Source organism: Phaseolus vulgaris, chromosome 10 (assembly GCF_000499845.2).
Source record: "Phaseolus vulgaris cultivar G19833 chromosome 10, P. vulgaris v2.0, whole genome shotgun sequence".
Taxonomy (NCBI): Eukaryota; Viridiplantae; Streptophyta; class Magnoliopsida; order Fabales; family Fabaceae; genus Phaseolus; species Phaseolus vulgaris.
This window is the reverse complement of record NC_023750.2, coordinates 32,719,702-32,736,023: the sequence shown is the minus strand read 5'-3', so window position 1 is coordinate 32,736,023 and position 16,322 is coordinate 32,719,702. Positions and strand designations below refer to the sequence as shown.

At 48.1% G+C, this 16,322-nt stretch overlaps 1 protein-coding gene across 1 annotated transcript; it reads left to right on the top strand.

The window, feature by feature from the left end:
* The first annotated feature begins 1,188 nt into the window (after positions 1 to 1,188).
* LOC137817932 (uncharacterized) lies at positions 1,189 to 2,169 on the top strand. The gene is made up of 2 exons (XM_068621157.1): positions 1,189 to 1,518; positions 1,639 to 2,169. Exons 1-2 carry the CDS (start codon positions 1,189 to 1,191, stop codon positions 2,167 to 2,169), a joined length of 861 nt encoding a protein of 286 aa, XP_068477258.1.
* The last annotated feature ends 14,153 nt before the right edge of the window (positions 2,170 to 16,322 follow it).

Below are 16,322 nucleotides of genomic sequence, written 5' to 3'. Positions count from 1 at the left end.
AAGAGGACATGGAGGCCAATCAACAAGATCAAGAAGAGGTGGAGGCACAAATGGAGGACGCCCATGGAGGTCAAAGTCCACCTCAAAGGATTACAAGAAGCATGTTCAAAGCTTTGGGAGCTAGAGGACATTTATTTTCTCTTTTTGTAATTTCTTTAGTTGAAGGTGCTTAGAGGGAAACATTAAAAACCTCTTTTGTTTTAGCATCTTTTAGGCTTTAGTTAGAAGCTTTAGGAGGGGGGTGTATTAGTAGATAGGTGTAGGTGTAGTTTTTGGGAGGTGTCATAGTAGAAAAAGGTCACACCTCCCATGTGACTTGTTTTTGGTGGGAATTTCAAATGAGTTTATTCGAAATTTCCCACCTATTTTTTCAGCACCTTAGGCTATAAATAGAGGTGCTTCCTTTGTAAAATTCAGATTGGAATTAATCTAAGAAAACTCTACTCAAATTTTGAGTGAACTTTGGAGAGCTTTTGGAGCCTTCTTCTCTAGTCTTATCTTGATGGATCATTGGAGTCCTCAAGTGGCGGCATCACTCTCATCTAGGAGCATTCCACACTTCTAGTGGCGAGATCATCCAACATTCTTCCATCTTCATGAGCACTCTCTTCTCCTTCCTTCCTTCTCTTTCAATTGTTCATGTTGTCTTGTGTTCTTGAGTTGTTTGGTTCGCCTTTTCTATTTTTTTCCAGCACCTATGTTCTGTTCTTGTCTTTTAATTACACTTTTGTTTGGTTCATATGTTTGCTAATTCAATTCTGTTCGGTCCTTTCAATTTTACCTCTCTTTGTTGATTCAATTTGACAATATGTGGAGCATCCAAATGAGTTTGGGATTTGGTACTAGTTTTTGGTGAGTTCTTGTCTTAGAACAATGATCCAACTCTAAGAAAAGTGCCTCTATAATGTCCAGCTCAAGGTGATTCCTAAGAATGTCAAGAATCATTCTCTATATGGCTAGTGGAATCACATCAGAAAGGATGTAGCACGTGGCGGACCTAGAGGAGTTGTTCGTCACCATATCAAAATACCGCCTCAAGCTAAACCCCGAGAAGTGTGTCTTTGGGGTGGAGGCCGGTATGTTCCTAGGTTTCATGCTCACGGAGAGGGGAACCCTGATAAGTGCGCAGCAATCATTGCCATGAGGAGCCCGACATCAGTAAAGGAAGTGCAACAACTGACAGGGCGAATGGCCGCATTATCAAGGTTTGTTTCTGCGGGAGGAGAGAAGGGGCACCCCTATTTCCAGTGCCTTAAAAGAAATAGTCGCTTTGCATGGACCGACGAATGTGAAGCGGCTTTCATCAAGTTGAAGGAGTACTTGGCGACGCCACCGGTCCTTTGCAAACCAGTAGCAGGCGTGCCCCTCCGGCTATACTTCGCGGTAACGGAGCGAGCTATCAGTTCTGTGCTGGTCCAGGAGCAGGACCAAATTCAAAAGCCCGTCTATTTCGTGAGCAAGGCTTTACAAGGCCCGGAGACGAGATACCAGTCGCTGGAAAAGGCAGCGCTGGCAGTGGTATTTTCGGCCAGGAGGCTCCGCCACTATTTCCACAGTTTTACAGTAGTGGTGATGACGAACCTCCCCATACAAAAGGTATTGCAGAAACCTGATGTAGCAGGAAGGATGGTGCGCTAGGCGGTGGAGTTGTCAGAGTTTGACATCCACTATGAGCCGAGAGGATCCATCAAAGGGCAGGTATATGCAGATTTTGTGGCAGAGCTCTCGCCCGGAGGCGAACAAGAGGTGGAGGCGGGCTCGCAGTGGTTGCTCTCGGTCGACGGCTCTTCCAATCAGCAAGGAAGTGGTGCAAGGATAGTCTTGGAGGGACCCAATGGTGTGCTGATTGAGCAAGCTCTGCGTTTCGCCTTTAAAGCAAGTAACAATCAGGCTGAGTACGAAGCACTGATTGCAGGGATGCTCCTGGCTAAGGAGATGGGCGCGCAGAACCTCTTGGTGAAAAGTGATTCCCAACTGATTACGAGACAAGTATCGGGCGAGTTCCAAGCAAAAAACCCACAGATGGCGGCGTATTTAAGGTACGTCCAACTGCTGAAGGGAGCATTTAGCGCTCTTGAGCTAATACATGTCCCACGGAACAAAATGCCAGAGCTGACCTGCTGGCTAAGCTGGCCAGCTCAGGCAAGGGGGGCAGGCAGAGGACAGTAATCCAAGAGACGCTCAAAGCTCCGAGAAAATTCGTGGAAGACAACAGGGTGGATGTCCTCCATATTAGCATTGCGAGAGGGAGGCCAAGGAGTCATCGTTCCTTAACTCAAGATACGGTAAAGACGCCCCATATTAGCACATACGCGGACACGCCCGAAGGAGGAAGGCATGCGCAGATATGTACTTTAGCCGAAGGAGACACCTGGATGACGCCGTACAAACGGTATCTGGCGGATGGGGTTCTCCCAGTAGAACCAGAGGAGGGCAAGAAGGTTAAGAGGAATGCCGCAAGATACACTCTAGTGGATGGAGTATTTCAGACACGGGTTCACCCACCCTATCCTAACGTGCATAAGCGGCGGCGAGTGCACCAGAATAATGGCGGAGCTCCACGAAGGCATTTGTGGGAGTCACGTGGGGGGAAGGTCTTTAGCCTCTAAGGTGATAGGCGCGGGTTTCTACTGGCCAACAGTAAAGAGGATTGCGTGCGGCACGCCCAGCGTTGCAAGCAGTGTCAGAAACACGCTGATTGGCACAAGGCGCCGCCAGAGGAGCTGTGATCCATATACAGCCCGTGGCCTTTCCATACGTGGGGGATTGACATCCTAGGACCATTCCCATTGGCGATAAGGCAGATGAAGTATTTGATCGTTGCCATTGAATACTTCACCAAGTGGATAGAGGCGGAGCCCGTGGCCCAGATTACTGCGCACAAGGTGCAACACTTTGTTTGGAAGAACATTGTGTGTCGCTTTGGCATGCCTAGGCGGCTGGTATCCGACAATGGAACCCAGTTCGCCAGCCAACAGTTGAGGAACCTGTGCGCAGAGGTGGGCATCAAGCAAGTGTTCGCATCAGTCGAGCACCCCCAAACTAATGGGCAAGTAGAGTCAGCGAAAGAGTTTTGCTGAGAGGACTAAAGAGAAGGCTAGAAAAAGCTAAAGGAGCGTGGGCGGAGGAAGTGCCAAGGATTGTATGAGCATACCACACCACGCCCCAATCTTCCACCATGGAGACGCCTTTCAGCTTAGTATATGGGTCGGATGCGATGATCCCGGTGGAGATTCACGAAAGCTCGCCACGTTACCAGAATTTTGTGGCCGAAGAATCCATCGAAGAAAGGCGGGTGAATCTGGACCTCCTGGACGAAGCCAGGGAAGAAGCAAGAATAAAGGCCGAGGCAGTGAAGAGAAGAGTAGAGCGACAATATAGCTCTAAGGTGAAGCCACGGCAGTTTCAGGTTGGCGACCTAGTTATGAGGAAGGCTCACCCATATGAGCTAGAAAATAAATTGTCTCCCAAGTGGACCGGACCCTTCTTATCGTAGGGGACACTCTTTTTCCCTCTCGAGGGTTTTTTAACGAGGTCAACCAAATAAAAAGAAAAAGAAGTTCAAGAAAAACCTTGCCTCAGTTTTTTATCTTCTTCCCACTCGAAGTGCAGGACCAAGGGGTAAAGAGATAAAAGACAAAGACTCGAAGTGGCGACAGGCGTCGCCGAACGTATGCGTCGCCAAGAAGGGGGCGTCGCCAAACATACGCGTCGCCAAGAAAGGGGCGTTGCCAGACGCAGGCGTCGCCAAGAAACATAACGGAGGAAATGCGCACAGTATGTTAGAAGAAGCGAATGTAGACGAAAGTGTGCAAAAATAAAGGAGCGGCGTTACAGAAATCAAAACATGGCGCGAGAGTTAAGATTATAAATAGAGTTGGAGATGAAGGCGAATGAGACAAATGAGGCAAACATGTACGTGCCCTATGCTCGTACGAAAAGTACAAACAGGCCACCTTTCAGTGGCCTCCGGAGTCTGGATGGGAGGAGGACGAAGCTCCGTTCTTGGTCTTCAGCGCCTGGGTAAGCTGTGATCTCTGCTGCCGGTTTATCTTCGAACCTGCACCGAAGAAAATAAGCATGGTGAAGGGAGCACAAGACAGGACATGCAAAGACCTAATAAAGATGAAGAGCGGGAGTTCTAAGGTAACCTCTCATACATATATATTTCTCCAAGGCTTCGGCGTTGTACTCCAAGCTAATCAAAGCGGCCGCGTCAAAGCCCCCCGCCTCAGCCAAGATCCGGCATGCCACCTGGTCGTTCAAGGGTAGCCTCTTGAAAGGCTTGGACTTCAAGGCTCTCGTCTCCCTTACCCAGTACAGTGGAAAACCATCCATGGCGGAAGGCACGAGATCGGAACAGCAAACTTTGAAAAATCTACCCTTCCACCCTGTGAAGGAGTTCTGGAAGGGAGTTAGGAGAACCCTATCGGGAACGTTGCTGAGGGTCACCCAGAGGTTGTTCCTTTGCCTCTTCACCTCAAAGAAATGAAGAAAGATGTCTACCGAGGGTGCACACCCCAGAAAGCCAAAGAGTATGTTAAAGGCTTTGATGAAAGCCCAGCTATTAGGGTACAACTGGGCTGGGGCAGCGTTAATCTCTGTCAGTAGTTCCCTCTCAAACCTGGAGAAGGGCAGGCGCATGCCGATGCTTTTGAAGACCACCTGGTAGAAGTATAAGAAGGGGACCCCGTCGTTGGCCCGTTCGTCTCCGCACACCGGCTCCCCTAAGGTGCAAGGGAGCACGGTGATATCATCATCATGCCTCTTCGCGAAGGCACGATGATCGTAGGAGCACGGATCCCCCATGTGTTCCCTTACGGCCCTGGTAGAGAGTAAGCTGGAGCATTCGTCGAGGAGCTCGCGCGAGGCCCATGCATAAAGGTCCTTGGGGTTAACCCTAGGGGGAGGAGCATGGGAAGACATGTCGGCGCAAACTATCAGCGAAAGAGCTGGAAGATCGAAGGAGAATAACGCGTTAGGAGTGCGGGAGGAAAAACGCCAACTAGAAAGAACGCAGAAGGAACTCTTTGTATAGCGGTGCAAGGAGGGTGCGAAAACACAGAGACGATGGATGCAGGTACCAGATTTCGAAGATCTAAATATTACAGTTGGAGCGCCAAGTGACGCAAATGGGAGCACCGTGCGATCGAGCCACGTGTCAGAGGATGGGAGGATGATCCTGGCGTCATTTGTTAACATTCAGAAAACATCGCGTCGACAGAATGCCCAAGGGTACGATGCGCCGTCAAGAATGGGAGTATCTTGTCAGAAGCTCATAAAATGTCAAGATCAAGTCAAGTGAGGGAACATCCCATCAGCCATACGGGAAATGCCACGTGGATGGCGCGGGCGAGACCTTAAGCTTTTCGCTATGGCAAGTGCCACGCCCCTAGGCGTAGACCAGAGTCGAAGTCCAAGTCAATGCCAAGGTCAAAGTCAACAGGTTGATCGCACCAGGCATCGCCAAGACGCTGGAAGCGTCGCCAGTATAAGACACTGAAGGCGTCGCCAGTATAAGACGCTGGAGGCGTCGCCAGTGTAAGGCATCAGCGGCATCGCCTCCCCGATACCCACAGGAAGGAAAGACTGTGGAGGGAGACGAGATCACCAGAAGTAGCGGCGTCGCCTCCCCGATACCCACAGGTAGGAAAGACTATGAGGGAGACGAGATCGCCAGAAGCCAAGTGAGCCACCGGCAGGGTTGCTCCCCGATACCCATGGGAGAGAAAGACCATGGAGGGAGCAACCCCATGGGGGGCTTCGAGCCTTCCCGGTGCTCGGCGTTTCTAGACACCCTGAGGACGATACGACGCTGCTGTAGTAGGCCTCTCCTTAGGCGTGGGCGCCAAGCACCCCGAATTAAGGGACAGATCGCCTTGGTGTTTGAGACACTCCATGGACGATACGGCGCTGTTAGACAGGCCTCTCCATGGGCGTGGGCACTGAAGCGCGACTTTGTCCCAAGTGTTTAAGACCTAGAGCAGGTCTCAACTTTTGTGTTTGCAGCAATGGCGGAGTGGCCAGCGCCTTCACGAGGCAGAGGCCTCATAGATACGAAGGCTGAGCAGGTTTGAGGTACACGTTAGAAGTGAGGCGCCGGATGTACAGGATCGCCCAACATAGCGAAAGAAACGGGTAAAAGTACAGGTAAAGCAATTGAAGCATACAAAAATGAAGAACGAAGGTGAAAATATCTGCCAAACAGTGCTCAACGCCTCAGAAGTATGCAAGCGTTATACAAACCCCGTTGTTCCAACAAAGTGCAAATGGTTCAAAAGATTTACAAGTTTATCAAAGGTTGGCAAGAACGAATATAAAGCACAAAAAGTAAAGGTGGCGGCTGAAAGTTGGTGTTTCAGTCATCCAATTCGAGAGGCACGACTCGTCTGTCGACGACATGGTGGGTGGGATCGCAATTAGAAACATTGATCCCCGGGTTCTCGCAGGCGGCCTGGGCCAAAGCCTCCTTGAATCCCTCCTCGAAGGTGCCTTTCATGTCATCGATGAGTGCCTTCTTGACCTTCTCCAACTCCTCGATGGTAGAGTCCCCGGAGGCCACCTGCTTCTCCAGAGCCTCCTTCTCAACTCGAAGTCTGTTGACCTCAGTTTGCAGCTTGTCATGGTCAACCTGGAGAAGGCCCAATGCCTTGGCCTGGGTAGCCATTTCCTCCTCCATCCACTCCAGTCTTTCTGCCTGCCCATAGCACTGATCCTCCAAGTCCTTCTAAAGCTCTTCGGAGGCCTCAGCCATGTCTTGGAGATCCGTTATTTGGACTTGGAGAGACACTTCCCGAACGTTGAAATCAGCCTGAAATTCCATCGCCTCACCCAGTTGCCTGTCAGCCTCCTCTTTGGCCTCTTGGGCCAACTTCAGAGAGGCTTGATAGACCACATTTTGGCGTCCCAAAGCTTCCTTCTCTTCCTTCAGAGCGGCCACTTCTTCTTTCAGGGCCTGGAGGGCTTGTGTGTTTGAAGCGGCATTTCTAGCTTGGGAGCGCCAGTCAAGGGCCACGGCCAAGAAGGCTCCCAAGTAATAGGGCATTCCTTCTCTCCTTTCGGAGCCTTTTGGCATCAATCCTCCGTTGAAGCCCCTCATCAGATGCATGATTGGAGGAGGAATGGCAATAAGCTCGGGGGCAGCAGAAACGGAGGCGGGAACAACAGAGACCTCTACTGGTGGTGGAGGTGGAGCAGACTCGGCCCTTTCGCCTTTTTCCTCTTAGACTATTGCGGGTTGGGGAGAGGTGAAGCTAGGGGGATTGTCCCTGAAGGACTCCCCTCCCTGTGGGGATGCTACTGGTAGGATGGGAACCCTAGCAGCCTTTCTCCTCTTGAAGACTACCCCACCATCGGAGTCTTCGTCATCGGAGAGGATCTCCAACACCCTCTTCCCTTTGTCAAGGGGGGCTGGAGCAGGTGAGGAGGCCACAGCCAGTGGGACTGCGGCGATGGGTGGAGGTGAATTGGGTGTTTGAAGTGTTTGGGGGCTACGTGGGGGTGGTGAAGATGGGCCTAGTGGAGTTTCGGTGGTGGTTGGTGTTGGTGAGGGCGAGGATAATGCGAAGTTTGGGTCAGCAGTAGGTGTGGTGGAGGCGCCAGCCTTGGGGGCACGAGCAGCCTTCAATGCTCTCGCCAAGACCATCCTCTTAGATGAATCCATCACTGATCCTGCATTCAGACAAACCAAAGAACAGAAGTTAAAGCCACACCAGGCCAAGCACAAGGCGTCAGTTACACACAAAGCACAGAATGCCGACCCCACCGCCAACGCAGTTATACAGATCCACAAGGCACGCAAGCAAATGAAATATAAAGCGTGCAAATAAACACTTAGCAACGAGGGAAACAGGTGGAGAAGGCCAGCAGTATAAGCGTGATGCAACAAAACACAGATAAGAAAGGGCAACAAGAAACGAGCCTCCCTACCAAAATAGGTGGACAGGGTGTGCGCGTTGTATTCACACGCAATGAGCTTCAGCGTGTCAAAAATGATTCTCAGGTCAGCCAAGGCCTCACATACCCCCTATCAGCGGAGGACAGCTCATCCAGGGCCTTAGGCTTGAGCAGCTTGGGATGCTCTGTCCAGTATAGGGGAAAGCCATCCAAGGCTGTGGGGTCCCGTTTGGCGCAGCACACCCTAACGAATTTCCCTTTCCAGCCCTTGTGTGAGTTTTGGAAGAGGGAGAGGATGATCCTACCAGCGATCCCGGAAAAGCTCACCCAAAGGCTTTTCCCTTGTTTCTTCACCTCGAAGAAATGAAGAAAGACGTCCACAGAAGGGGGAACGCCCAGATAGCCGCAGAGGATTTGAAAAGCCCGGACGAAGGCCCAGCTATTAGGGTGCAGCTGGGCGGGGGTCGTGTTGATCTCCGTGAGGAGTTCCCTCTCGAAGGTGTAAATGGAAGGCGCACACCCACGCGTTTAAATACTGTTTGGTACATGAAGAAAAAGGGGGCCCTACTCCTGGGCCTATCATCCACACATACGGATTCCCCCGGTGTGCCGTGGCAAACGGAGATGTGGGCATCGTGGGTGCGACAGAAGGCGTTGAAGTTGTATAAATGAGGGTCACCCCGATGGTTCTCCACATCCTCGATGGTCGTCAAGGTGGTACATTCATTTAAGAGGTCATCAGAGGCCCATTTGTTGAAGGCCTTGTAGTCGATCTTGGGGGGAGAACTAGGTTTCGTTCTCGAGCGCACCATGATGCGATTAAATAGCTGAAGAAAGAAGAAAGGAAAGGGGTTTTAACAAGCAAGCCCAAGGCAGAAAGGGGAAGAGAAACCCTAGAAAACGCCCCCCACGCGAAGAAACCCAGAAAGAGGGAGAAGAGAGCGTAGAAGCACGATGAGAGAAAGAAATGTGGAAATACAGAAGCACAGGGTTCGAACTTTTGGCAGACTTTCCCAGAATACACTTTAGTTGCTTGCTCGAGTCTTGAGGCTACGCACAAGGGACTAAAGAGAGGTTGTTTGCCAGAGGGAGAAAAGATACACAACACATAGTTCTTTCGACCACCTTCAGAGTGCCATTCACGGTGCTCCGATACGGAGGTGCAGAGTTTTTGGTGTTTCTCGCTAGCTGACTTGAGCGTCAGAGTGCAAACGGCCGCTAGGGTGCCCTTTTGTCCGTCTTTGCAGGTATCCACAGGTAGCCAGAGGGAAGGTGTCCCTAGTTGACGGGCAAGGTTGCGCACAAAGACGTCCCAGGTCAACCGGCCGGAACAGTAGTTGTGCTAATGTGGCTAGTACAAGAGTAGTAGATAAGCTTGGATTGCCTACTATCTCTCATACAAAGCCCTACAAATTGCAATGGCTTAGTGAAGTAGGAGAAATTGTTGTGAATAAACAAGTCCTCATCCATTTCTCTATTGGAAAATACAAAGATGAGGTATTATGTGATGTTGTGCCCATGGAAGCTACTCATGTTCTTTTGGGAAGGCCTTGGCAATTTGATAGAAAAGTTTTTCATGATGGCTTTACCAACAAACTTTCTTTTGATTTCCATGGTCACAAGGTTACTTTAAAATCTCTCTCTCCTAGAGAAGTCCATGAGGACCAAATCATCATGAATAAAAAGAGGGAGAGTGAAAAAGATAAAAAAGATAAGAGTTCTAAGCCTACACTCCTTGTGTCTAGGCATGAGATTCAAAAGGAAATAGTGGCTCATCATCCTCTTTTCTTAGCCATCCCTAGAACTCTTATGATAGAACCACTTGTTGATAGTCCTCATTGTTTGGAAAATTTGGTAGAAGAGTTTTGTTCCGGCCAGTTGACCTAGGTCGTCTTTATGAGTGGCTTGTCCCCACGAGCTAGAGCACCTTCGTTCTGCCTTGTCTACGAGTACCTGAAAAAGAAGAACAAAGGGGCGCCCTCGCGGCCGTTTGCACTCCGACGATCAAGTCAGCTAGCGAGAAACACCAAAGTGACTAGAGACTGTATGATTATCTCAATGACTGGAACTGTGTTGCCCTAATTGCCTTGTGCTCACAGCTGGGTGTGCCGTCAAGAACAACTAGGGTTTAGTGCTCTGTGTAATTATGAAAGCGTACCTTACTAGGGCTCTTCGTGCCCTTTATATAGGTGAAAACTAGGGTTTACCTCTGCGTTGCTTGCTATTATCTAGGGTTCCTTGAAGAAGGTCCTTGCGCCGCTATCTTTAGGATCTTAGCGTATCCGGCCCATGGACTTCCCTTATCTGGAGTGCAATGTATAACCTTATGGCCACTTGGGCTCTAACTTGAGCGCTGTATCTCTCGCGCCATCATACTCCGTGGGTGCCTTAACTAATCACGCGTCATGCATGCAGCCTTCCCTGGATATCTTTAATGAGCACGTGGGCATTGCCACGTGCCCCTTTGACTCGATCATTTATTCTGTGCGGAGGGTCCCTCAGTGCCGCCACCCAACTTTAGGGCGATGTCTTACTTTGGGGCCATGTCTACACTCGGCGACGTCTTACTCGGCAACGTCTTACTTCTGCGCGATGCTTCTCTTGGGCAATGGGCGATGATCCATCTTGGCGGTGACACATCTCGGCGATAACCAATTATTTATACTGCAGAACGCCGCTTCTACATACGGCGACTACGTAGACTTCTTGACCACCTACCTTTCTCTTGTCCACGTCATCACACCCGATGACCTGGTCGGTACACAAGCCCCCCAGTCTTGAGCTGATAACTTGTTTTCAGCAAAAAGACTAAGAAGTTCACCGTTTCATTTTCTTCTTCAATACATATAAATGTGCGCATGGTTTTGCTTTTATCTGCTGTGTAATCATCTGATATAACTGACTAACTCTTTCTTTAAAGAAATCGACTTAGCGCCACCTGGTGCTTAGCTCTGTGAAAATCAACTTAACTAGACAAACTATTAGTTTATAACAATAACATTTAACGCAAAATCACTTTCTGGGCAGTAGGCGTGGGTCAGTCTTAGTATCTGAAATCTAGCTCGCCTGATCTGCCAAGTGACATGCGCACTTCTATGTCATCGCCTCAAACTCTGCTAACTTAGTTCTCACCGTGTACTTCTTCTTTCGAGCTTCAATCACGATGTCGTGGGCTTCTTTGGATGCTATTTTCCTTTTTATCTGCTAAGACGTTCTCTGGGGAGCGGCCTCATACCTTGAGCTATCAATTCTGCTCATTCTGGGAGGAGAGCTGCCTTTAACGGACCCCCCTCTGCCTTCCCTGAGCCTTTAATCTGAAACAACTTGATCTGAGTAGTGAGGTGTCTTTTACGAACCTACCTCAGCCACCCTGTGACTTCTTCCACCCTGATAACTTATCTGTTGTGCGATCACCTGATAACTTGGTTGGTTTTTACTCAACCCAATTAACTTAGCACAAACTGATTCTTAATTTCCTGGAAATCAACTTATCTTGAACAAACGGTTAGTCTATAGCAATAACATTTGACACGAAATTACTTATTGAGCAGTGACATGTGTATTTCTAGGTCATCGCCTAAAACTTTGTTGGCCTGGTTCTGCACTGAGGAATTTCGAACTTGCCTCAATTTGCTTAAGCAAAGAGGTCTTGTATTCTGTTCTTGCCTAGCAAATAGGTCTTGTATTCTGTTCTTGCCTGAACTCACTCGAGGGTGAGGCGGACTCTTTCTGGTGCCTCAATTTGCTTAAGCAAAGAGGTCTTGTATCTGTTCTGGCCTGCACCCGCTCTAGGCGAGGAGAATTTATCTCATAACTATTTAACTGACCTCAGCTTCGCTCGAGGGCGAGGAGGATTTATCTGATAACTATTAACTGACCTCAACTTCGCTCGAGGGCGAGGAGGATTTTCTCTGATAACTATTAACTGACCTCAACTTCGCTCGAGGGTGAGGAGGATTTAACTGATAACTGACCTCAGCTTCGCTCGAGGGCGAGGAGGATTTTCTCTGGTGCCTCAACTTGCCCAGGGGCTACCTTTTCCCTGGATGCACTGAGGACTTTTAATCTCATCTTGCCTGAACTCACTCGAGGGTGATGAGGACTTTCTCTGGTGCCTCAACTTGCCCAGGGGCTACCTTTTCCTTGGATGCACTGAGGACCTTTAATCTCACTTGCCTGAACTCACTCGAGGGTGAGGAGGACTTTCTCTGGTGCCTCAACTTGCCCATGGGCTACCTTTTCCCTGGATGCACTGAGGACTTTTAATCTCATCTTGCCTGAACTCCCTCGAGGGTGAGGAGGACTTTCTCTGGTACCGGGGCTAGCTATTCCTACTTGAGGAGGGGGCGTCCCGAAGGAATCCCTTAACCCCTGCTCAAGGACTAGGCGCCCTTGTTTTAACTGTTATCTGGTACTGGGGCTAGCTATTCATACTTGAGGAGGGGGCGTCCCGAAGGAATCCCTTAACCCCTGCTCAAGGACTAGGCGCCCGGGTATTAACTGTTATCTGGTACCGGGGCTAGCTATTCATACTTGAGGAGGGGGCGTCCCGAAGGAATCCCTTAACCCCTGCTCAAGGACTAGGCGCCCGGGTTTTAACTGTTATCTTGTTCTGAACTCTCGCCTATACTCGCTCTAGGCGAGTAGGACTTCTTAATCTGTTCTCGCCTATACTCGTTCTAGGCGAGTAGGACTTTTAATTTGTTCTCGCCTACGCTCGCTATAGGCGAGGAGGACTTTTAATCTGTTCTTGTCTACGCTCGCTATAGGCGAGGAGGACTTTTAATCTGTTCTCGCCTAAACTCGTTCTTGGCGAGTATGACTTAAAACTTAACTTTCACCTCTGATTGCCAGGTGGTGACAAGGACTTAAAAACTTTATACCTGTGCCTCCGATCGCTAGGTGGCGATGAGGACTTAAAAACTTCATACGTTTGCCTCCGATCGCCAGGTGGCGATGAGGTCTTAAAACTTTATACTAGTGCCTCCGATCGCCGAGTGGCGATGAGGACTTAAAACTTAACTTGTGCCTCCAATCGCCAAGCAGCAATGAGGACTTGAAACTTATACTCGTTTGCCTCCGATCGCCAGGTGGCGATGAGGTCTTAAAAATTTATACTTTAAAACTTTGGACTGAATGCATGCGATCTGAATCTGCCCCAAATTACACAAGGACGACAAAGTCTTCTCTTCGAAAACTTAAAATGACAAACATGCAAACTCAATAACTGGGAAACTTTGATAAATTGGATATTAACTTATGATGAACATACATGTTATCTGATTGATTATCTGGCTGCAACGCCTACTTCTGGCGATACTTTGTTCTAGTGATACCTGTTCTTGGCATCGCTATCTCGGCGACGCCTTGTCTTGGCAGTTCCTTGTTCTGGCGACGCCATCTTGGTTCTCTTCTTTGATCTTTGATTTTACATGGAAGGGAAAAACTAAGGCAAATATATCTTAATCTCTTCTCGCCTACACCCGCTCACTGCGAGGAAGGTCTTTTTAAACTCTTCTCGCCTACACTTGCTTACGGTGAGGAAGGTCTTTCTCAACTTTTCTCGCCTACACTCGCTTACGGCGAGGAAGGTCTTTCTCAACTTTTCTCGCCTACGCTCGCTCAAGGCGAGGAAGGTCTTTCTCAACTTTTCTCGCCTACGCTCGCTCACGGCGAGGAGGACTAAAAAACTTTATACTTGTGCCTCCGATTGCCATATGGCGATGAGGAGTTTAAAACATTATGCTTTAAAACCTTGTACTGAATGCATGCCATAATCTTTAAACTGTTGCCTTAAATCTCATAAAAGCGATAAGGTCTTTTTTCTGAAAACTTAAAACGGTAAGCATGCGAACTTAAATAACTTGGAAACTTTGATAAAATTGTTTTAACTGAAACTACTTCTTAAAGAGTGCCCCTTGAAAAACTGCTTTAACTGAAACTACTTCTAATTATTACCTTGGAGATCTGGTCTTGTGTCTCGCCGTCTAAAGTTTTCCCCAGCTTAAATGTCTTGCCGTTGATCTTCTTCTCAAGCCACTCATCGACTGGCTGAGGCCTCTTCACGTTGGTTAACTCCAACGGTAGACTTTAGCCCTTTTATCTCCGTCTGAGAATCGTATTTCCTTGATCAAGAAACCTCTCACCTGCAAAGACAAAGGGGCAAACCAAAACGGTGGCGAGCGGCGACTTGAGAGTCGCTACGGACCTGTTCAAAGGCTCGAACCACAACAGTGGCGAGCTGCGATCAAGGGTGCCCATGTCCAGATTGTCTCTGAGCCAAGGGTCAATGCACATGAGTCGTAATGTACCTGTTAGAGGAGTTGTCCTGATGGCTTGACCTTTCACCGACAGGCTTTGTCGTCCAACACTTCTATGACCCTGCATGGTGTAAAAATTTGATGTTGTACTGCCCTTTACCGTCGAGCTACGGTAGGACATAATAATTTGTCATTCTCGACACACGAGTTCTGCAAAATTTGTCAAAGTTGATCTTTTTTGCATGTTGTAGATCGTGAACTAGTACACCAGGTAAGTTCCCAGGAAAGAGAGGTGGGTCACCAACCGACATGCTTAAATACCAAGTCTTTCCTCGCCAGAACTTTCCTAGACATGTACTTTTTCACTACCATGCTCTATGACCAGCAACAAGAATAACTTCTCTACTGTGAGAGATCATGATCATGATAACAATATCACAACAAATTTAAATGATAATTAATTGTTCACGTCATCTTCAGAATAACATGATAAAAATAATAATCATTTATCTTTGGGAATAACATTACAACAAATAAAATATTTATTTATCTTTTATGTCCAGAATAATATCACAATATCTTCATAATAATATCACAACAGATAAAATATTTTTTTATCTTTTATCTCCAGCATAATATCACAACAGATAAAATATCTTTTTATCTCTTATCTCCAGCATAATATCACAATAGATAAAATATCTTTTTATCTCTTATCTCCAAAATAATATTCAACAAATAAAATATTTATTTATCTTTTATCTCCAAAATAATATCTCAAAAGATAAAATATTTCCTTATCTTTTATCTCTAGAATAATATATTTCTTTATCTTTTATCTCTAGAATAATATATTTTTTTTATCTTTTATCTCTAAAATAATATATTTCTTTATCTTTTATTTCTAGAATAATATCTCAACAGATAAAATATTTCTTTATCTTTTATCTCTAAAATAATATCACAACAGATAAAATATTTCTTTATTTTATCTCCAAAATAATATATTTCTTTATCTTTTATTTCTAGAATAATATCTCAACAGATATGTACCGTCCCGTATCCGGGCGTTGACAAAGTCAAGGTCAAAGTCAACGTAAAGGTCAAAGTCAATGCAAAGCGTCGCCAAGGTAAGGCGTCGCCCAGGTAAGGCGTCGCCTAGCAGGGCATCGCCGAGATAGGGCGCCGCCCAACTGGGTGTCGCCAAGATGGAATGGCACAAGGGCAAGGTGACCACAGCGCTGCTCCCCGATACCCATGGGTAGGAAAGACCATGGAGGGGGCGACGCCGTGGGAAGGCCCCAAACCCTGGATAACCAGGGAACAGTAATAAAGAGGAGAGAAAGGTGGCTTCAAGGCCATAGTAACAACACCAGTGTAGGGCAGCCTGACTCGTGAAGTACCCCTGCCGCCCCAAAGACGCCTTTGGGACAGATACGACTCAAGAGGAAGGTCACGCCCAGGGTAGCCGGGTGCAGGGTACAAGAGGAAGGCAGATATGCTCTCAAAGTGAGTGACTAGATGATTGGGGGCATGAGTTGGCACCCAAAAAGTCACCCCTAGCGCAGTAGCACTCCCAGGCAGGAGGACTCACACGTAGAAACGTCCCCAGATGGGCAGGAACGCCCCCAGATGGGGTCATGGCGTCGTGAGGCCCTCCACGTGTACGACAGCCAGGTCAGAATAGAAACACCCTTTAGTCAGGTGCCAGGTAATTAAAGTCATTCAATACAGTTTCCGTTTCGAGCGTTCAGGTACTATAATGGCTCCCAAGCGTTTCAACGTCTTAAATGCGCTACGTTTTCTAATTATACACGCTGATTGAGTGCGTTACATTTGTGATTAAAGGCGCTTTAAGGCGCTTTAAATGCTTGGGTAGTTTAAATAGCGCTGAGAATGTCGGAAACAGGGTTCGAACTTTTGGCAAATTTACCAGAACTCTCTAGTTGCTTGCTCGTGCCTTGAGGTTACGTACAAGGGACTGGGGAAAGATCTTTGCCTGAGGGAGAAAAACACACACACGATACACAGGTCTTTTTACCACCTTCAGAGTGCCATACGCGGTGCTCAGAGACGGAGGTGCACAGTTTTGGTGTTTCTTGCTGGCTAACCTGAGCGTCGGAGTGCAAACGGCCGCTAGGGCGCCTCTTTGTCCTCTTTTTTGCA

Excerpts from the sequence above, each read along its gene's own strand:
- LOC137817932 (XM_068621157.1), top strand. The coding sequence starts at position 1,189 with ATGGCCGCATTATCAAGGTTTGTTTCTGCGGGAGGAGAGAAGGGGCAC. Across the intron at positions 1,519-1,638 it reads AAAAGGCAGCGCTGGCAGTG|GCGGTGGAGTTGTCAGAGTT; the intron begins GTATTTTCGGCC and ends ATGGTGCGCTAG.